General features: G+C 42.2%; 1 protein-coding gene across 4 annotated transcripts in view; it reads right to left on the minus strand.

Annotated features, from left to right (window-relative positions):
* The window catches only part of GAS7 (growth arrest specific 7), a 313,323-nt gene that overhangs the window by 15,096 nt on the left and 276,312 nt on the right, over positions 1 to 21,915 (minus strand). For all 4 annotated transcript variants that reach the window (XM_055141423.1, XM_055141424.1, XM_055141425.1 and 1 more), the window contains 5 exons: positions 21,002 to 21,117; positions 19,282 to 19,356; positions 14,913 to 14,991; positions 5,534 to 5,662; positions 3,929 to 4,052 (listed from right to left, as the gene is read on the minus strand). In XM_055141423.1, the coding sequence (XP_054997398.1) occupies positions 3,929 to 4,052; positions 5,534 to 5,662; positions 14,913 to 14,991; positions 19,282 to 19,356; positions 21,002 to 21,117 (523 nt within the window). The remainder of the gene's footprint in view (positions 1 to 3,928; positions 4,053 to 5,533; positions 5,663 to 14,912; positions 14,992 to 19,281; positions 19,357 to 21,001; positions 21,118 to 21,915) is intronic.

The raw sequence follows: 21,915 nt of genomic DNA on the forward strand, positions 1-21,915 counted from the left end.
CCAGTCTGTCATCCGTTTCTTTACGTGTACACACACTAATGCCTCCTTATGAACTGTGAGGATTTAAGATTGTTCTAACACATGTTGTTTGATGCTTTGCACACTGAAAGGACTTAAAAAAATGAGAAGTACTTTTTAGAATTAATAATTCAAAACTGTGGGAGAGTAGATATATTATTTGATTTTTGATGGAAATTACTAGAAGACTAGAATTAATGTAGGAAGACAACAATATCAAGATTAGAGGTTGAATAACAAAGTCTTAGAAGAATAACAAAGTCCTACTTTGTGAAAATTTAAAGATTTATTTTAAGGCTAACACAAGGATGAAATTAAAACACAAAGAGAAAAATATAGGGAATCCTCGAGAATTGAAATCACTGTGAACACTTGTGGAATAATGATGAAGCAGTATTGCGAGGACAATGAAAAGTCTGTTAAATTAAATACCTGTTTCTCTTTAAGAAAACAATAGATCCAGGACCAATGTGATGGTTCACGGGTTCAGGCACTTGTCTTGCACATGGCTGACTTTGGTTGGAATCACCTGCACCTCACATGGTCCCTGAGCTTTGCCAGAAGTGAATCACTAAGCACAGAACCAGGAGTAAACCATAAACACTCCTGGGTGTAGCCTCAGAACCAACCCCCAAACAAAACAAAACAAAACAAAACAAAACAAAACAACTTGAACCCCCAAATGTAATAAGAATGTAAATGGTACCTTGAAATTCAATCATGTTTATTTACTTATGACACTAAGTTTTATGCTAATCTTTTTGTTAAAGTATTTGTTTCAGCTTCTCAGAAAAAAAAGAATAAAACCTAATTTCTATGATAGTCATAAAACCTAGAACTCAAACACTATTAGATAAAATATAACTATAATCAAATAATCCAGGAAAGTAAATATTAAAAAAAGAAACATAAATGAAGACCTAGGAAAAATATTTGCATTTCAAATGACAATAGGAAAATATTACGAATCTATAGGTAGTTTATATCAATCAATTGATATGAATAAGACCATTTACTCAACAGGAAAAACGAGAGAGCTACAAATTCACAGGAAGTACAGATTTTTTTTTTTAAAGTTTAACTTCACTGGGGTTGGAGAGACATTACATCAGGAAGGGTGACCCCTGACCTCTGCCAGGATCCTTCTGTGATCCCTGAGCACAGAGCCAGGAGTAAGCCTTGAGCTCTATCACATGTGCTGTCCCCCTCTCCCAAGTGTTTAACTTCAGTAAAAAATTAATGTAAATTAAATTGAAAGATAAATATTTTGTAGCAGATGGCTATGATAAAATGTGACAGCATCCAATGCTGAAAAGCCTTAGAAGACTCAGAAATGTTATTCCAGAGAGGGCAGACTTCTCTGAAATGCAGTTTGGAAATATCTTGTGAAAATGAAAGCCACCATTTATTTGGGCTGTTTTGTTTTGTTTTTCATTGGGAAATAGTACCCAGCGATACTCAAAGCTTACTTCTTGCTATGGTGCTCAGGAGGTCGTTCAGAGTGGTCACTGTCATCCCATTGCTCATCGATTTATTCGAGCGGGCACCAGTAACGTCTCTCATTGAGAGACTTATTGTTACTGTTTTTGGCATATCCAATATGCACGGGTAGCTTGCCAAGCTCTGCCGAGCGGGCTCGATACTCTCGGTAGCTTGCCGGGCTCTCCGAGAGGGGCAGAAGAATCGAACACGGGTTGGCCATGTGAAAGGCGAACGCCCAACTGATGTGCTATCGCTCCCGCCCATTCAGAGTGGTAGGGATCAAAAACGGAGTGGCTAAATGCAGGACAAGCACTATAAATCTTGTACTATCTCTCATGCCCCAGATACCCAGAATATCCACATCAATCTTCTATCTCCTTGCAGATTTAGCTAACATACTAAATACTGTAAACATATGTATGGATGTGTATACAATAATCCAGTATTGCTAGTACAGGCAAATACTCTGACACAATCTGAAAGGCCCACAAAAATCAATTAGGGAATGACAAAATTAATTTAAATAGCCATACTCTTGCACGTATTTATCCATTAAAAGCGGTTTGATGCATATTATGAATGGTCAAATACATTAATAAGTGATGAAGTAGAACAACTTCTAAGATAACTTAAATATAATTTAGCCTATCAAGTATAATATGACCTAATGTATATATACATATTAATTTTTTAAATTACAAATTTAGATTTAAGTTGTGGTGAATGTAAATGATGAATAAGATATTCTTTTTTTAAAAAATTTTTTATTAGTTAATCACTGTGAGGTACAGTGACAGACTTACAAACTTGCGTGCCTGAGTTTCAGTCATACAATGATCAAGTACCCATCCCTCCACCAGTGCCCATTTTCTACCACCAATGGTCCCAGCATCCCTCCCACCAACCCCACACTTTCCCCTCCACCCCACCCCGCTGCTGTGTCAGAGCATTTCCTTTGCTCTCTCTCTCCTTTTGGGTGTTGTGGTTTGCAGTAGAGGTATTAAGTGGCCAACATGTTCAGTTTATAGTCTATTTTCAGTCCACGTCTCCCATCCTGAGTGGGCCCTCGTAACACCCTTTACTTGGTGGTCCCTTCTCTATGAATAAGAAATTCTTTTGTGATGATTAATTTTTTTGCCACCTAGTGGCAATATCATTTTTAATAGTCTCTTGCAAGAGAGTTTCTTGCCCACATGCCTGGCTGTCTTCCCCGGGGCCCCTCAGAGGGGATGGGCTCCAGCTTTCCTCCCTGCCCCGAGAAGAGCTCCCAGTGGCTGAAGACCACCGGAACCTAGTAACAGCCATGTTCAAGGCCCCTCTCCACACGTTCGGACAGGCCTCACGCATGAAGGTACTGGCAGAGGAACACAAGTGTGTGTAATCCCATCAACGGCCAACATCCAGAGACTTCAAAGCAAGCTCCCAGAAGGATATCTTATAACCTACTTCTCCCTCTGGGAGAAACTTGCAAGCTACTGAAAGCTTCTTGCCCACATAGGACAGCCTCGAAAGCTTCCCATGGTGTATCCATATGCCAAAGCCAGTAACCAGCTGAATCTCATTCCCCTGACCCTGAAGGAGCCTCCAATGTGGCATCGTTGGGATGGCCGAGAAGAGAGAGGCTTCTAAGATCTCAGGGATAGGACGAATGTAGAGGTTACTGAGACTGCTTGAGCCATTCGACGATCAACGGGATTTCATGTTTTATTTTTTTTTAATAAATTAAGATATTTTAAGTGTTCCTCCCTCTGTTCTGTTTTTCTTTCCTAATTCCAATAAGCATATCAGAACTTCTATTTTTAGGACCAATTATTTATTACTCTGCATTACATATTCTTATATTAAACACAATATTTATATTATATAATTTAGATACTGATTTTTTATAATAAATATCCATATGATTAAATGACTTATTCTATCATGAATTAATTGTATAAGGTTTACCACACAGTGGAGTACAAGTACATAGAGATCATCTGAGGCAAACCTAAACCAATAGCACAAACTATGATCCCAGGAAACAATATATTCTTTCATCCAGTGAATCCTTGATTTTTAAGCTAATTTCTATCAGTAAGTAGACCCAGGAACCAACTACTAGGGACGTCCTTCAGAGAAAATCTGCAATTTTTATTCAGGAAAGGGACTGGGAGAAGCCCAGCACCACGAAGCCTTTCAAGCGTCAGTCCCCAAGTGGGTGATGCAATGAGGGCTAGAATTTGTGCTCTTACTGGCTTTGTTTGGAGCTTGTCCACTCCTATGACTGAGATCTAGGCCTTGGAAGGAGAGTCTTCACTGAGGTTAATGTGAGGAGCCCAGTGTGCATCAAAGCCTGGCACATTCTAGCCTGCCTCTCATCCTGTCCCTTCTGATGCTCTGATCAGTGATCACAGGGTGCAGCAAACAAACAATGTCCTGTACTCACCAGCCTGTGTGGACTTCCTTCGTGCCTTTTTAATGTCCTCCTCTGTCTTGTTGCTCAATTTGATTTCCAGCTGCTGGGTTTTCATCTCTAGGTCTTTCTGACGCTCCGTGAGGGCTTTCCGGGCCTGAAGTCCAACAGAGGGAAGCTCTTCAAAAACTCAGTCAAGAAGGCTTACAAGCATAGGGCTGGGTGCCCCTTATTTAGGTCAGAATACTTTTACCCCCCTTGTTTGAACAGATTTTACCACAGCAACTTTGAGGATAATTGGCTAGATTTGGACCACCTGGACAAGTAGTGAGTAAGTGGGAAGGCCCATCTCTTCCTGCAATTCCCTGACTTGCCTGTAGGGCACGCACCTTCCCACCTTCTCACCTTCCCTCCCTCCCTCCCTCCCTCCCTCCCTCCCTCCCTCCCTCCCTCCCTCCCTCCCTCTCTTCCTCCCTCCCTCCCTCCCTCTCTGTCTCTATCTCTCTATCTCTCCTTTTCCCTCCCCTCTCTCTCCCTCCCCTCTTTCCTCCCTCCCTCCCTCCCTCCCTCCCTCCCTCCCTCCCTCCCTCCCTCCCTCCCTCCCTCCCTTCCTTCCTTCCTTCCTTCCTTCCTTCCTTCCTTCCTTCCTTCCTTCCTTCCTTCCTTCCTTCCTTCCTTCCTTCCTTCCTTCCTTCCTTCCTTCCTTCCTTGTTCTGAGCAACACAGTGGGGGAAAAGAGAAAGAGTAACATGAAAGAGTAACAAGAAAAAAGCCAGGCTTATCCAGAATGGAGAGAGCCTCAGTCACACCCAGCACTAGATATGAAAGTATATATTGCAAGAGAAAAGATGCAGGCAACACATGTGCTCGGGCACCACATGCTCATGGTAGAACACATGGGCACAGGCAGCATATGAGCTTTTTAGGCACATTATCATTGAAACATGACATGAGTGGAGGCTCCAAAAATCCTAAAGCACAGCCCTACTAGGGTAGAAGAAGCCAAAAAGAACATTCGTGTCACTTGTAGTGGTGCCAAGCAAATGCGTAACTTTCTGGAGCAGGCTGAAAGAAGCTTTCCGCACTGTCATATCAATGCACTGCAATATCAGCAATTCCACAGCCCCTTGGTGGCAGCAACTGGCATGGTTTAAGGTGGCCAGCTTCGTGTGCTCTCCTTCCCTTAGACTTCCCCCCAAGGAGTTGGAGCTATCTCCACTCCAGTACTGGCCACTTGCTGCTCTCCCTGCTGTGGGCTTCGGGAAGAGTGTGACCGGGCGAAGAAGGAACAAAACAGATGCGTCCCAGACGTGGGACACTACATGTGGCCCAGCACCATGTCCAGGAACAGCATCACCAAGGCGTGATTTACCCTCGCATGTGTGGTTGAATCGCCACGACCCCATGGTAAGTTTAGTCTTTCCTGCTCCCCCCAGCCACTGCCAGCTTCTGCTGGGTTCAGGAACCCCCGAAACATCCACGTGAGGCTCATATACCTCTGTTAGCCCCCCCCCCCCCATTCCATTTCCACCTCACGGAGAACAAAGAGCTCCGTTCTGACACTTGGAACTGCTGCTGGCTCCCGTCCCTTCCAGGGGGGTTTTACTCTTGACCACGCCCAGTGTCCTGGGCCCTCACCTTCTCCACTGACGCGTAACGACTGGCAAGCTGCTTGCGAAGGTCAGCAATGTGGTGGTCACACTTTTTCATGTCTTTCTTGAAGTTCTCACGGAAGTTCATTAGGGGTTTTTCTACCTCACTGTGGAGCTGTCAAGGAGAGAAGTGTGTATGGGTGTTGGGGGACACAGAATGCAGAACATCAGCAAGCCAGCAGAGCAGGAAGCAGTGCTCCCCCTTCCTCCTGTAAGCTGAGGGTGGGCCTGACAAGGTGAGCTGGCATTTAACAGGATCAATTTAGGGGAACTGACCAGTGCTAAGTTAGTCTGTCTGCAGAGTTCATGTGATGGACAGATGGAGGAACAGACTTGTGATGGATGCAGTCATGTCAGCTAACACTTCATCCTAAAATCACACCACGTGCATGGATTTCTTGGGAGTCCACCACCCTTGATGGACTCTACTCCGTCCCAACATGGAGCTGTGAGGGGCAGAAACCAAACCACCATCTTTGTTTCCTCAAGCATGTAGTACAGTGCCTTGTCACGTATATGCACTTAATCAGACGAGTTTCCATCAGTACTTTTGCTGAACACTGCCTACCTACCTGGTGCTGAAATCACTAAAGTGGCGTGGACAGTGTCCCAAGTTTAGAGAACCCTTGGTGGAAGCACACAGAGTGAGCTATGCCTGGGGAGAGTTTTCTCGCTGACTGCTCAGCATGGAGATAAGCCATCTTCCCCCGCCAGCAGGAGTTAGCCTGATGCTCTGAATGAGGTGGTTGTTCACAGAGGCGCTTGGTTTTCAAGTTATTTCCTTATTTTACATTCTTTCTCTCTTTCTCTACATCCTTCACTACGTGTGAATACAAGATGCATCTGCTAAGAATACTGATTAGTGTAAACCTGCTGTGGTCTCAGTCCGATGAGTAGTCTAAGGCCCTTGGACTCAGATTTTCAGCTTACTTGGCTTTAGATCCAGCTCCTAAGACCCCCTAACTTAGACTCCCCAAGTCCTCAACCTAGCCTCTTATGGCCCCCTTGACTTTTAGAGCCTTCATATTTAGTATCCTTCCAATTCATCCTAAAGCTCCTTACCTTGACTTCCTACAGCCTGATGATGTGGTGTTCTGGAGTCCCTTAGATACCAGCTACACCAGGAATGCTCAGGGAAGCACTAGCGTCTTTGGACAGGTTAACTCTCAACTCCGAAATTCTGTGATTTCTCTCTCATTGCTCAACAGGGTCGTGGAACACAGCTTTAACTCTGAAGATTAAGTTGTTCCTAGTTCTAAATAACTAATTACTGTCACTGTCATCCCATTGCTCATCGATATGCTCGAGTGGGCACCAGTAACGTCTCCATCATGAGACTTCTTGTTACTGCTTTTGGCATATCGAATATGTCACAGGTAGCTTGCCAAGCTCTGCCGTGCGGGCGCTCTGCCGTGCGGGTGAAATACTCTTGGTAGCTTGCTGGGCTCTCCGAAAGGAGCGGAGGAGTGGAACCCAGGTCGGCCGCGTGCAAGGCGAACGCCCTACCCACCCAATTACATGATTATAAACTCCAGAGGGCAGGGATCATGCTGGGTTGGCTGCTGTTGTGCACATGTAGTATCTCGCCAAGCTGCTTAGGAAAGTGACTGAATCTTCAGTGCTCAATGGGCTGCTGGTAATATGGTAACTTTGGGTGTCCTTCAAAGACTAACAGAGAACAGGCTACAGAATGTTCCTCTCCTCCATGTTAGTTGTAAATATCTGTCCCCCACCCTTTTTTTCCTGAGGTACAGGAAATGGTCTTGTGTAAGCAAATACCCCCATCTGGTGGTAGTTTGTAAGGTACTACAAACTTGACAGCTAACAAGAACAGCTGAACCCTTTTACCATTAATATGAGGCATTTGCTGAGGAGAATCTGTGTAAGTTAGCTGCTATACAAATCTGCTCTTACTGGATGTTGCAGCCTCATAACTCAGGAACCCTGAGGTCTCTGAGGGTCTGGAAAGCCAGTTGATTTATAGACTTAAAAGTGTCTCAGAATGACCCAGTGATGTACAGCGTTTAGGAACCCTGGAACCCAATAATAGCCTCTGACAAAGGATCACAAGCCTCCAACACCTCAAAATTTCATGCCCATATTCCAAAAGACATTCTGGAAACATAATGTTACCAGTTGTCAAAGTGATTCAATCCCACAGATATTTCATATTTTAAACATTTTTCAAAGATGCATTTAAAACATAAAGTTGCCTAGGTGTCTTTTCACACCCATTCTTTACTTTTAAGCCTATTCTTTTAAATAGGGGCAGTAATGTTTCCTGGAAGCGGGTCCTCATGTTCTCATGAAGACTGTCTGGGAACAGTCTACTTTTCACAACTCTTATGTTCTTAGTCTCATTCTTCCAACTCATCAGGAGAAATAAGATATACTTGAAGCTGGAAGGAATATGGGAAACTATCAGGCTCAACGTTTTTAACTGGTGGGTTGCTGAGAGTTATAAAATTCGTTTAGTGGGTTTGGTAAGTTTTTTGTTTGTTGCCTACATTCATCTGTACTCAGAAGCAACCCCGTGATGCTCGGGGGTTGCTCTCTGCAGTGGCTGGAAGACTACATAGAACTCGAGCTGGAACCTGGGCCTAACACATGTAGGCAAAGGCTTTAACACTCAGTAGTATCCCTGAACCTGGCCAGCTTTTTAATGAAATAGATCAAAATTAATTAGTAAGTATTAGAATGCATTTTAGGTCAGATGATAAGCTGGGTGTTGGCAGTGTGTGTTCTGTGAAATCTATTACTCTGTGTTTGGCCAATTATGTTTCAAGTCACTGCTCAAGTCCAAGTTCATCATTTCCAACATGAAAACAATGGAAGCACAGAAGGCCTAAGTAACTGACCTGACGTCACAAAGACTGTCAGAATTCATGCCTCCCGATTCCCACTGCTTATCTTCCGACTTGAATGTGTAGCCTATACTCAGGATTTGTTCTCTTCCCTTCAGGAGGAATGTTTCCATTCTCCCTTCTTAGCTTCAGCCTGTATGACTTCTTTTGTATATAGCAATTTTATTTCTTTAATAGCCTGTTGCTATTAATAATGGGTTGTCTAGTAGACTAGGAAAACCTGAAAGATTGCCATAACAAAACTGCATTTCTTAAGTTGCTCTTCCTCCCAACAATGAACATTAAGAATAGAGTCTCAAAAGCCTTTGCAGAGGTATCAAAATGGATTTCATGCGACAGCACAGTGGGTAGGGCATTTGCCTTGCACGTGGCCTACCCAGGTTTGATTCCTCTGTCCCTCTCAGAGAGTCTGGCAAGCTACCAAGAGTATCCCACCTGCATGGCAGAGCCTGGCAAGCTACCCGTGGTGTATTTGATATGCCAAAAACAGTAACAAGTCTCACAATGGAGATGTTACTAGTGCCCGCTCAAGCAAATGGATGAACAATGGGACGACAGTGCTACAGTGTTACAGTGCATATAAAGCCATATTAACCATGGCAGACAAATTTTTGGACACAGCCACCCTCCATCAAGTAGTTAACCACTGAGCTGCTACAATTATTAACTGTAGTGACCAGCACTGACTGACAGACAGCATATAACAGAGATTCTCAGAAAAAATCTGTTTGGCATAATACTCTTCAGATACAGCTCTTAATGTGATTGGTGAAGTCAGCAGGACCCTGAAAGGATGTGAGGTCAACCTGCACTACCCCAGACAGAGGAAATACTCCTCAGAACAATTTTGGGTGTTTGCAATGACCCTGGTCTCCCAGATCTAGGTGTCAAGTTTCCAAGTGCTAAGTCCTCTCCTCTGTTTCCTTATAGCTCGGCCTACTCAGCTGTGTGAAATTTCAATTTAACCTCCCTGTCCTAACTCATTTATGAAATAAATACAAATGCTATCTTGAAAGTTATTTGATAAATTGAGGAAAATGAAATGAGACTATAAATAATTATAAGCACAGAACACATAAAATTATGATATAGTGATACAATCACAAATATATATTTTTTGTCCTCACTCCCAGGTCCTGGCCAGAATTCCTGAAACTTCCTAAGTGATACAGGTAGCAGGAGATCTTTGTACAGAGCAATCTTCAGTTCTACAATCTGGTCTTTGACCCTGATTCTTGACAGTAAGCTACTGAAACCTTTGGATTTTTTCAAGGATAGGGTCATTGTCAATGCCACTATCAGTCACTGTCATCTGGTTGCTCATCTATTTGCTCGAGCAGGCACCAGTAACGTCTTCATTGTGAGACTTGTTACTGTTTTGGGCATATCAAATATGTCACTGGTAGCTTGCCAGGTTCTGTTCTGTGGGCAGGATACTCTAGGTAGCTTGCCGGGATCTCTGAGAGGGACAGAGGAATTGAACCTGGTCAGTTGCGAGCAAGGCAAATGCCCTACCCACTATGCTATCGCTCCAGCCATATTAGCACTCAAACTCTAACATGTTAATGATCTCTAATACAGGGGCTTAATAGCTCCAAGATGAGATACAACAATTTTCACACACTTTCCTCTAAGGAAACATTTCTGGATCAGTTTTAGTCAATTTTTCATAATAAGCAATATAAAATAAATTATTTAGCATCTGTCATTGGGGCAGGCTTGGTGGTGGTGGGAAAATTCAAAATAATGGCGGTAGGAAGGTGTAATGGTGGCAGGATTGGTGTTGAAATATTGAATGTAATCAATTATTGTGGACAACTCTTTGAAAATAAAATTTAAAAAAAATGCCCAACAAAATTTTAGCAAATTGAATTCAACAGCACATCTCCCCCCAAAACCATCAAAAACCAAACAAACAAAAAACAAAAAAAAAACATGATGCAAGTATGGTTCAATATATGAAAACCAATTAACATAATACACTACCATCAGAAAAAGGAAAGATAAAAACCATATGATCATATCAATTGATGCAGAGAAAGCTTTCAACCAGGGCCAATACCAATTTATGATTTTAAAAAATAAACAAACCAAATAAAATGGGGTAGAAGGAACCTTCCTCAAGTTACTAACAGCTACCTAAAAAAAGTCCATAGCTAATGTTACTATTAAAAAAAATATGAAGGGGCTGGAGCAATAGCACAATGGGTAGGGCGTTTGCCTTGCACGCGGCCGACCCGGGTTCAAATCCCAGCATCCCATATGGTTCCCTGAGCACCGCCAGGGGTATATCCTGAGTGCAAAGCCAGGAGTAACCCCTGTGCATCGCCAGGCATGACCCAAAAAGCAAAAAATATATATATATATATATATATATATGTATATATATGAAAACTAAAAGCATTCCCGCTAAGATCAAGGACAAGACAAGGATGTCCACTGTCCTACTCTTATCCAATGTTGTATTAGAAGTCTTGGCAACAGCAATCAGGTAAGAATGATAAATCAAAAGGATTAAAAACTGGAAAAGAGGAAGTCAAATTATCTCTAGTTGCAGATCACAGAATGATGTACACTGAGACCCTATTGAGTCTACTCAAAAGCTCCTAGAAACAATAAACTAATAAAGACAAGGTGCTGAGTACAAAATCAATACACAAAAACTGGTTGCATTTCTATGTTTAAATAATCAATCAGTGGAGAAAGCAATCAAAGAGTCTACCCCATTTAAAATGTTTCTAAAAACATCAAGTACCTAGAATCAACTTAACAAAAGATGTGAGAGACCTGTAGCCTGAAAACTTTAAAACACTCAAGAAAGAAATTGAAGGTCTTAGAAAATGGAAAAACAGTCCATGCTCACGGATGGGAAGAATCAACACTGTTAAAATAACCATCTTTCCTACACTAATATATAGATTCAATGAAATCCTTATCCAACCTCAGAAAACACCCAAGGAGTTAGAACAGTCAATTATAAAGTTTGTGTGGAACAATAAAAGACCCTGCATAGCCAAATCCATATTGAAAAAAAGAGAAACTGGAATACATCTCACTATCTAGTTTGAATCTATACTATAAAGCCATAGTGATCAAAACAGCATGATGCTGGAATAAAGAGAGAATGACCAATGGGTCAGAACAGAATATCTAAGAATAAACTCCCAGATCACAATTTTTGGACAAAGGAGCTGCTCTTCAGTAAATGGTGATGGGAGAATTGGATAACCACATGCAAGAAATTAAAGCTGGACTCAGATCTCACACCATACACAAAGGTGAACTCAAAATGGATGAAGACCTTGAGATCAGACCCGAATCTATAAAGTACACTGAGGGGAATATAAGAAAGGGTGATATGTTCTTTTAATAAGACTCCTAAATAGCATCAAGAGGGTGTGTTAGATGTCAGAATGTCATTTCATGATTAGAAGTTTGAAACTTCACCCTCACACTTATCCTTTGGGGAGGGAAGAGAACCTAGGGATAGAGTTAATAATAGATTATGACTGTATGATGGAGGCTATTAAAAAGCATAAACTATAGTAGTTTTGAGAGTTCCTTGGTTGGTAAGTCAGGAGGATGGTGGAGTCAAATCTGAGGGGGACAGATGATAGGTGTTTACAATCCTTCTGAATTTCAAACTATGTACCTCTGTGTCTGTCTAGTCAGATGCATCCTTTATTATATAATAACTGGTAAGCCTAGTGCTTTCCTTAGTTTCATGAGCCATTCTAGCAAATCATGAAACATGAATAAGGTGGAAAGCTTCTCATTTCAGAAGCATAGGAAATCTGAGGACCCACTATGTACAGTTAGTATTTGAAGTGACTTCCTTACTCTTTATTACCCTCTGAGATCTGAGGTAGTTAAAGTCAGAAGTGAATTGGATTAGGCACCAAGCTGCACTACAGAATTGGTCAATGTAGCAGAAACCCACAGAGTTGGTAGGAACATGTATTAGTGCCAGGAATTGTAGTAAAAGGAAATAGTAGAGAAATATTCCATTTTTCTTATCTGAGTATTCTACAAACCATCGAGACACCACAGGTTCTGCTGACTGGGGAGTAAATGCCACCAGTGTTCCTAGCAATCCAGCAAGGAACCTTTCAGAAGCTCATAGATTTGGCTCTCCACCCCAAGCTATTCTTCCATTGATTCTACCAGTCAGTGGTGGATTCTATTTGCATAGACGAGCTGTTGGAAGCTGAGATGATAAAAGGAAATTTAGAAGGAACCTACCCATGTGAACCAACTTAAAAATAATGTATTGCTTTATACATATGGCAGATAGGGTCTGCAAAGGAGTTTGCTCCCAATCTTGAATAGCAATTTTTTGTGGCCTGCTTCGTGTATAATTATGCCATTATTAGTCCAAGAATTCTCACTGTGACTGGCTTTTGGGTCACTTTTGGAGCACTAACACACTTTAGAAACAGGGAGCTGATGACTTTGCCTTCCTCCCACCCCCGCTCATTATAAAGCAACTTCCTATGTCTCACTCAAAGGTCCCAGGTTGGTGTTCAGCCCTGTTACATGAACCACCATAAGATGCGATAGAGAGAGGCGGGTACAAGGCCAGATTCCTATCCTCCAACAGTGCACATCTCACTGGAATCATAAAGCCCAGAACTGCTGTGGGGAAAGCACTATAAGACACAAGACATATGACCACTGAGAAAGCCCCAAGAAAAATTGGCTATCTTTGGGAGATGCTGCCTTCAGGTAGTAGAGGCAGTAAATTTCCTCTAGTTTAAAAAAGAGGCTCAAAGAAGTGTAGCACTTTCCATGAATGTCCTCTTGGGCTGCTCTGTCTCACTGTGGGAAGACAGAGAAAACAGCGTGAACCCAGGAGCTTACTAGGCATGGTACCCTTCAGCGGCAAGCAGGGATATACAACCCACCTGCTAAAGTGGTTGTGCCACTTTATTGTGCACTAGGGCACTTAGACACCTGACTTGCCTTTCCCATGAAGTGGTTGTTGAGACTCTGAAAAGAACTTTGGGGATATGAGCCAGAGATGAAAAATAAGGGTTGTGTGGAAACATGGACAAATCTTGAAACAAAGTAAGCTTCAAGAGACTAGGAATTTGGTAAGTATTACTCAGATAATCCCATTCAGGGGCTCGAGAGACAGTACGATGTTTGTCTTGCACACAGACAGCTCAGGTTCTCTTCCAAGCATCCCAGACAACCACCCAAGCACCACCAGGAGTAATTCTTAAGTGCAGAGCCAGAAATAATCCTGAGCATTTCTGGGTGTGGCCCAAAAAACTAACAGAGAAAGAAAGTAAAAACATAAAGTCCCATTCATTCTTCAGAAAAAGATTTATTAAACATATATTTTGTACTGGGTGCTATCCTGAGTACAAAGGCAGAGTGAACAGGACAGAAATACTATCCTCAAGCATTTAGTGCTAGAACCAAATGAAAAAGGATCATTTACCTATTCTGCAATTTTGCAAGAACATATAAAAAAACAGCTCTCCCTTCAAACAGCTGTGTCTCCTAACATCAAGAAGACATAGCACATACTAAGACATTTTACAATAGACTCAGCAACCATCTAAGGGGCAACTCTGAGCCCCTCCAATTAAATACTAAAAATTGAATGATCAAAACTTTATTAAAAATCAATAAATTCAATTAAAATGAAATTCAATTAAAACAAAGGTATTATCAATTTAGCATTTATCACTTCCTAACTACATTTTATTCTGCTTTTGATGGATACTTATAGTTATTAATACAACTGTATGTTATTGCTTCAGTATGATAGAAATTAAATTAAATTAAAATGTGCTAATTGATGTTTCCATTCCCAGCTCTTTTCGTTTTTTTCTGGATTTGAGGCCACACCCCAATATATTCAGGGCTTACTCTGACTGCTCAGGGATCAATCCTGGAGGAACTCATGGACCATATGCTGTGTCAAGAGATCTAACTAGGGTCTGTCACATGTAAGGCAAGCACCTTAATCTTATACTATCTTTCCAACTCTAAACTGTTACATTCAGGGGCCAGAGAGATAGTATTGTAGGTAGGGTGCTTGCTTTGCACATGGCCAACCCAGGTTCTGTCCCCAGCACCCCAGTGGTCCCCCAGTCCTGGCAGGAGTGGTAACTGAGCACAAACCCAAGAATAAGCATTGAGTACCACTAGGTATGCTGTCTCTCCCAATAAACATTACATCTAGGGGCTACAGAGGTAGTATTGGGGCTAAGGCACTTTCCATGCATGTGGCTGGCTCAATCTCAGCACCACATATTTGAATCCCAGCACCACATATGGTCTCCTGAACATCATCAGGAGTTATTCCTGAGCACAGAACTTAGGATGGATCCCTAAGCACTAAATCCTGAATGCCACAGGATGTGGACTCAAAACAAAAACAAAACCCAAACAACAAAAAATTACACCCAGGAAAATGGCAAGTACTTTTAGCTAGAGATAAATATTTAGCAGCACAGAACTGTGTAAAACCTATAATCTAGTGGTTACCTTGGCAGAGAATTTGAGGTGAACTTCAGCCTCATCTGCTAGGCTCTTCTTCACTTGTGCCCATGCTTCTCCCAAGGAGCTAAAAATGAAGAACAGAATCAGACTTGGAGAGTCACATGGACCTCAGGTCGTAGAACACAGCTCTTCCTGAGGTGGGAGAGGGAGTTCAGATCCTGCATCTTGGAGTATCCCATAATGCGCATGATGAGGCATGGGGCAGAGACTAAGCACAAACAGACATGAGCATCACATTTCAGTTCAAATGGATAGAGCCACCAGGGCGCTCTCTGGAGACTGGTTGTAGACAGGGAATACTCAGAAATTCAGCAAAACCTAGACAACTGGAAGAGATGCAAGAGGATGATAAACTGCAGCTTCAGTGAGGGCTTTGATACCCAGCCCCATACTGTCCCTCAAGTCTTTCACCACCCTGAATGTGAGGTATAAGTACCTGCTGGCAAATCAAGAGATTAATAGGAGTCCTTTTCCAAAGGGAAGGGTCAAACTTTCTGAGTTTCAGGGAAGAGGGACACTCTAGGAATAGATAATTCTCTTGACTTGTGAGCCCTACTGCTGCAGAGTTTACTAGAAAAGTTATCTAAGTTAAACCACTTTCCTCCTCTATTTCAAATAGAAGTGATCATTTGAAGTTCCCGAGAGTTTTTACTGTAGTCTCCTTCCCTGCTTTCACTGATACATTTTTCTTCTTAGGGACACTTGAACCCCATAGACTTTGCAAATGATATTCTGGCTTCTTTGCTACAGTTCTCTCCAACATAGCCAGCAAATGTTCAGGCAACTGAATGTTCAGCTGACGCAATTTTATCAAAAACTATCTACCCCAGGGAATTCACTAAACTTGAATTAAAAGTTGATTAAATGGCAGAAAGCTGTATAGCTTCTAGGCTGCAAGTGTAGCACCATAGCTAAGAATTACCCAGCAGAACAGATCTCTGTGACTGCAGTCCAGGGACGGCTGTGGTGCTGGCTCAAGTCAAGGTAGACGTATATGGGAATGACTGATTTTATATGGAAGTCCAGAAGCAATGAAAGATCAAGTTTGGGGATGTAAGATGGGAAGCTTACCAGAGAAAAGATGTGAGAAATAGGGAAATTCAAAACATAAATGCTCTTGGCCTTAGGGATTAGGGTAAATTTCCAAATTATTTTCTTAGTCTCCATGATTAGAGTAAATTTATAATATGAATGTAAGCCTACCTTCATTCTTACTGCCCCCCTGCTTCCTAAGTCTGCTGGAGTGTGAAGTGCAATGGTTATGGAGTATATTTTCACACTCCGATTGCAGATGAGAACTGTCCCATGGGATTGTCCCATGTTTGTAAGGCATGTGGGTACTATGTGGTGGTCAGGCCTCCCTGGTGGAGCTGGGAATATGAGCTGGCAGCCTTGGGTGCCCTTGGCAGCAGCCGAGACTCAGGATATGACCAGAAGACTTCAGAGCAGCACAGCAGTTACAGGACACAGGGATTATTTGGGAGAACCTCCTTCCCAGGAAGGAAGGAAAAGTCTTCCCATCTCCTCCTGCTCCTGTCTTAGGTCCACTGCACAAGCCAGAGCCAACCTGATTTATAAGTGTGGAAGAGACGCTGGTCCATCTGGGATGCCCTCTGGCCTGTAGCTGGCTGGGTCAGTGAAAACTCTTTGGGGCAGTCTCTTTCCTGCATAGGGAGTCCATGAAAAGGCCTTAATTCAATCCACATTCTGTTGGCAAAGCTATCCCCTAAAGGATTCCAAGTCAGAAAAGCAGATTTGGATTTGTGTGCCACTTCAGCCTTCTGACAGCCACGACCATCCCCCAAAGAATGTCTTCCTTCCTTAGGAGACTTCCCTCACACGGCAGAGAGAAGACTGCACAGGAGGAAACTCAGGCTAAAGGATCTTCACACTCTAATCTCCAGGTAAGTTTTTATTAGTTTTTTTTTTTATCACTATGTGAGGTAAAAGTCACATAATATAAACATCCACTTGGCAGGGAGGTAGGGGAGGGAGTTTGTTGGTCACACCTGGCAGTGCTCAGAAGCTACTCTCGGCTCTGTATTCAGGTCACACCTGGTGGTTTTCAGGGATGGATGCATGCAAACCAACACCTTACCTCATGTACTATCATTCTGGCCCTAATTACATTTATTTTAAATAGAAAAATTAGTGGTGTTTAGTATATTTGCCTTGTTGTGAAGCTACTACCTGTAGTTTTTTTAAAAAAAATTTAAATTTTTATTTATTTATTTTTAATTTTTATTAGAGAATCACTGTGATGTACAGTTACAAACTTATGAACTTTTGTGTTTGCATTTCACTCATTTGTTGACCATCCCTTCACCAGTTCCCATTCTCCTCCACCAATGTTCCCGGCATCCCTCCCACCACCACCACCCCATTCCCCACCACCCCACCCTGCCTTGTGGCAGGGCATTCCCCTTTGTTCTCTTCCTTTTGGGTGTTGTAGCCTGCAATAGCAGTACTGAGTGGACTTGATGTTCAATCTATAGACTACTTTCAGCTGGGATCTTCCTACCCTAATGGGTCCTCCCAACATCCTCTACTTGGTGTTCCCTTCTCTATCTCAGCTACCTTTTCTCCCAGCATGTGAGGCCAGTCTCCAAGCTGTGGGGCACCTCCTGATCCTTATCTCTACTACTCTTGGGTGTTAGTCTCCCACTCTGTTACTTTATATTCCACAGATGAGTGTGATCTTTCTATCTCTCTCTCTTTCTGACTCATTTCACTTAACATGATACTTCCCATGTTGATCCACTTATATGCAAATTTCATGACTTCATCTTTTCTAATAGCTGCACAGTATTCTATTGTGTAGATGTACTGAAGAAGTTTCTTTAACCAGTCACCTGTTTTTGGGCACTCCGGTTTTTTCCAGATTTTGGCTATTGTAAACAGTGCCGCAACGAACAAACAAATGCAGATGTCATTTCTACTATACCTTTTTGCCTCTCCGGGATATATTCCCAGGAGTGGTATTGCTGGGTCAAATGGATGCTCAATTTCTAATTTTTTGAGAATTGTCCATATTGCTACCTGTAGTTTTAAAATGTTTTTATTAACTGTTTATGAACCAAGTGTCCCCCCCACCTAAATTCATATGTTGAAACCCTGAGGCTTAGTATAGCTGTTACTTGAAGATGGACTATTTTTGTAAGTAATTAGGTTAAATGAGGTTTAGGGTAGGGCTTTGATCTTCTAGTGTCCTTATAAGAAGAGACACCAGAAAACTCATTCTGTTTCCTCTAGGAAAAGGCAACAGAAAGGGAGAGGTTTCCTTTGCTTTGCTTTTACTTTACACTTAGAGTGTGTTTAAGTTTTATTCATGGAGTAACCTGAATTATTACTTCATTCTTTTTTGTGTGTGACTGAATATCACTCCTTTAATAAGTATGGACATCCAAGGTGAACAATGCACAGTTTCCTTTGAGAACATTCAGGCAATTCCCATCTCTGGAATTGTGCTCCTATGAACATGTGTGTGCTTAAGGTATTGTTTTCCAACTTTTGGGGTTTAAACCTAAGTTTCCCTAACTTACTTGGCTAAAACCAACCCTTTACAGAAAAAAAAAATTACTCAGTGGCCCTTCTCTCCCCTGACATCTGCCTTCTCTTTAAGGGAACAAACAGAATGTATCCCACCTCCCACCCCCCCACCACAGTTGCATCCATCCTAATACGATCTTCTGTATTGGTCCACCAAGCCCCCAATTGGGAACCAGTAACTCCCACTTTGGGAAAAACTGAATAAAGGAGTGGAACTCTAAGTTATATTTTAATTTTATGTTTAGCTTTTTGAGGAACTGCCAAATTGTTTTCTGCTACACTGACACCACTTTGGAATTATTGGCAAGCTAATAACTTTTGTTTACAGAGCTAAAGAAAGCGGAAGTTTTTCTCTCACAAGGGTTGCCAGCGAAGGCAGAGTTGAGCCCCTCCAGTCTAGGTCTACAGGGAAGGTCTGGACAGTGACAGCCGGCAAGGGAGTCGGCCCTTAGGTCTACCCGAGAGGACTCTCAAACAAGGGTCTTTGCAGAATTTCTTCACACTAGTTTAACCTCAGAAAATAGAGAGGCTGGAGAAGCATCTGAAGGTTAGTGCCCCAGCAATCAGAGCAGAGAGAGTTCTAGACATACCGGCATCTGCCAGAAGACCCTTAGGCACTAGAGGGAAGAACATGTTAACAATGAGTGTGGATGCCTACCTGAAACCAAAGTGTCCACCTTGTGCCAAGTTATAAAAGCTTCCCCATTCACTTGGGTGCAGGCCAGTCATCAGAAAGGTAAAAAGAGATCCCCTTCCTAAGTGTCCCCTTTCCCTCCCAACTCTCATCACTGGCCTCCCTACTCACCCTTCCTCCTGTGCAGCCAAGGAGTTCTGAGAAAGCTTGGCTAAGTTCTTTGCATATTCTTCTTCAATCTTTATCCTGCAAAGGAAAAAACCCAACATTGTTTTCTGGTGCTAGACTATAGGTTTAACTTGTAACTGTCACTTATTAACCACATAAAGAAAAACTAAACCATAAATTGAAAAAGTATATAGTATATGTCTACCCAATGCTTAATATTTGTTGAATAAATAAAATAAATGAAAGCAATTTTCCGAGTCTCCATTTCTGTCTCCAAAATGAGATGTTCCTATCTTCTAGGCTGTGGGGATTCAGAGCTGTCACATACATAACTCCTATCTCACACAGAGCAGGGCCAATTTGCAAGGCTAATACTTTTTGTTAACAGAGCTAAAAGGAATGAATGAATGAGCATGCAGTTTATTAATGATGGACTTCAGGAATGCCGTATGTCCTTCTCCCTGTTGTTCTCTTCCATCAGATATTGAAGCTAAAAGCATCTTTAAGGATGAAACAGCACTCACTATGCAAGTGGAAGTAAACATAAACAAATGGGACTACATCAAACTAAGAAACTTCTGCACTTCAAAAGAAACAGTGACCAAAATACAGAAAGAGCCCACAGAATGGGAAAGAATATTTACCCAATACCCATCTGCTAAGGGATTAATATACAGGATATACAAGACACTAGTAGAATTGTACAAGAAAAAACCTCCAACCCCATCAAAAAATGGAGAGAATAAATGAATAGGAGTTTCCTCAAAAAAGAAATACAAATGGCCAAACAGCACAAACTGCTCCACATTGCTAGTCATCAGGGAGATGCAAATCAAAACAACAATGAAATATCATCTCACACCACAGAGACTGGCCCACATTCAAAAGAACAAAAGCAACCAGTGCTGGCGTGCCTGTAAGGGAAAGGGACGCTCTTTCACTGTTGGTGGGAATGCTGACTGGTCCAGCCTTTCTGGAAAACAATACGGACAGTCCTTCAAAAACTAGAAATTGAGCTTCCATATGACCCCGCAATACCACTTCTGGGAATATATCCCAAATGCAGATGTCATTTCTAGTATACCTTTATATATTTATATATTCTATATTTATATACTGTGCAAAAAAGCCCAGTAGAAATGACATCTGTACCAATATGTTCATTGCAGCACTGTTCACAATAGCCAAAATCTGGAACAACCCAAGTGCCCTAGAACAAGTGACTGGTTAAAGAAACTTTGATACATTTATACAATGGAATACTATGCAGCTGTTAGGAGAGATGAAGTCATGAAATTTGCACATAAATAGATTGACATGGAGAGTATCATGCTAAGTGAAATGAGTCAGAAAGAGAGGGACAGACATAGAAGGACTGCACTCATTTGTGGAGTATAGAGTAGCATAACATGAGGCTGACACCCAAGGATAGTAGATACAAGGGCCAGGGGGATTGCCCCATAGCTGGAAGCCTGCTCCATGAGTGGAGGGGAGAAGGCAGATGGAATAGAGAAGGGATCACTAAGAAAATGATGGCTGGAGGAACTAGTTGGGATGGGAGATGCGTGCCGAAAGTAGATAATGGACCAAACATGATGACCTCTCAGTGTCTGTGTTGCAAGCCATAATGTCCAAAAGTAGAGAGACAGTATGGGGAATACTGTCTGCCATGGAGACAGGGGGTGCTATCCCCAGTCTCCAGAGTTGGAAGGTCCCATTTTACCTTTCTCGAATGAATTCTGACATTTCCTTCTGCATCTGTTTGCCTTTGAGTTGCTTCTGAAGCAGTAGTTCAAACCCAGCAACAGTGCCATTACCTTGGGGGTCCTTCTTATCAGCCTAGAACGGAAACAAAGCGAAACAAAGCGTAAGAGTTTAGGTCATATTTTAAGTAGATCGATGTCAGGGGCCAGTGAAAATGGGGTGCTGTGTAGGAAAGAGAGAACCCAAAATGGATCCCGATGCCATTTTCTGCACCTCAACACCTCAAACACAGACGTCATCTGTGTTTTTGATGCTCCCCAACTACCCTACCTCGTCTCAGGGTTCCTGATCCCTCTGCAGGTGTGTAAGGCCCCAACAGCTGACCCTTACCCTCATCACCAGGTCTCTGGGCTGTAGCACTCTCCACACCCAGCCACATCACTTCCCAGCAAAGAGAATAACAGCTCTACTCCTCGCATATCACTCAGCCCAACACATCTGTGCTGTAACCACTGTGTATTCCCTTGCTCAACTCCCCCCGCAGCTCTGTTCATCAGTTTTACACTTGATAAGCTGTGTTGGAAATCCATCAAGGCTTGTTTAGTCACTGCCTACCCTCATAAATCCTTTCTAATAAATAAGTGACTGAGTTTTAACAAGCATGCTGTGCTGAAATATCCTCACAAGTCACTGGGTATGTCCAGAAAGCAATAGGAAGATAAAAAACAATTTGTTATGTTGACCAGAATATCTGATCTTCATCGTTTATATCTGAAGTTTCAATGTCACACCTATGAAACACGAACAACAATAAAAACAATCAAATCAGCTTTTAAATCATCATCATCATTGAGTACTCAGGGGAGTACTCAAGCTCAGCAAAAATCTTAGGTACCATTTGAGGGAGACCTCAAAACAGTCTTTATTATAGTA

The sequence above is a fragment of the Sorex araneus genome, chromosome 6, assembly GCF_027595985.1.
Source record: "Sorex araneus isolate mSorAra2 chromosome 6, mSorAra2.pri, whole genome shotgun sequence".
In the NCBI taxonomy this organism is placed as follows: Eukaryota; Metazoa; Chordata; class Mammalia; order Eulipotyphla; family Soricidae; genus Sorex; species Sorex araneus.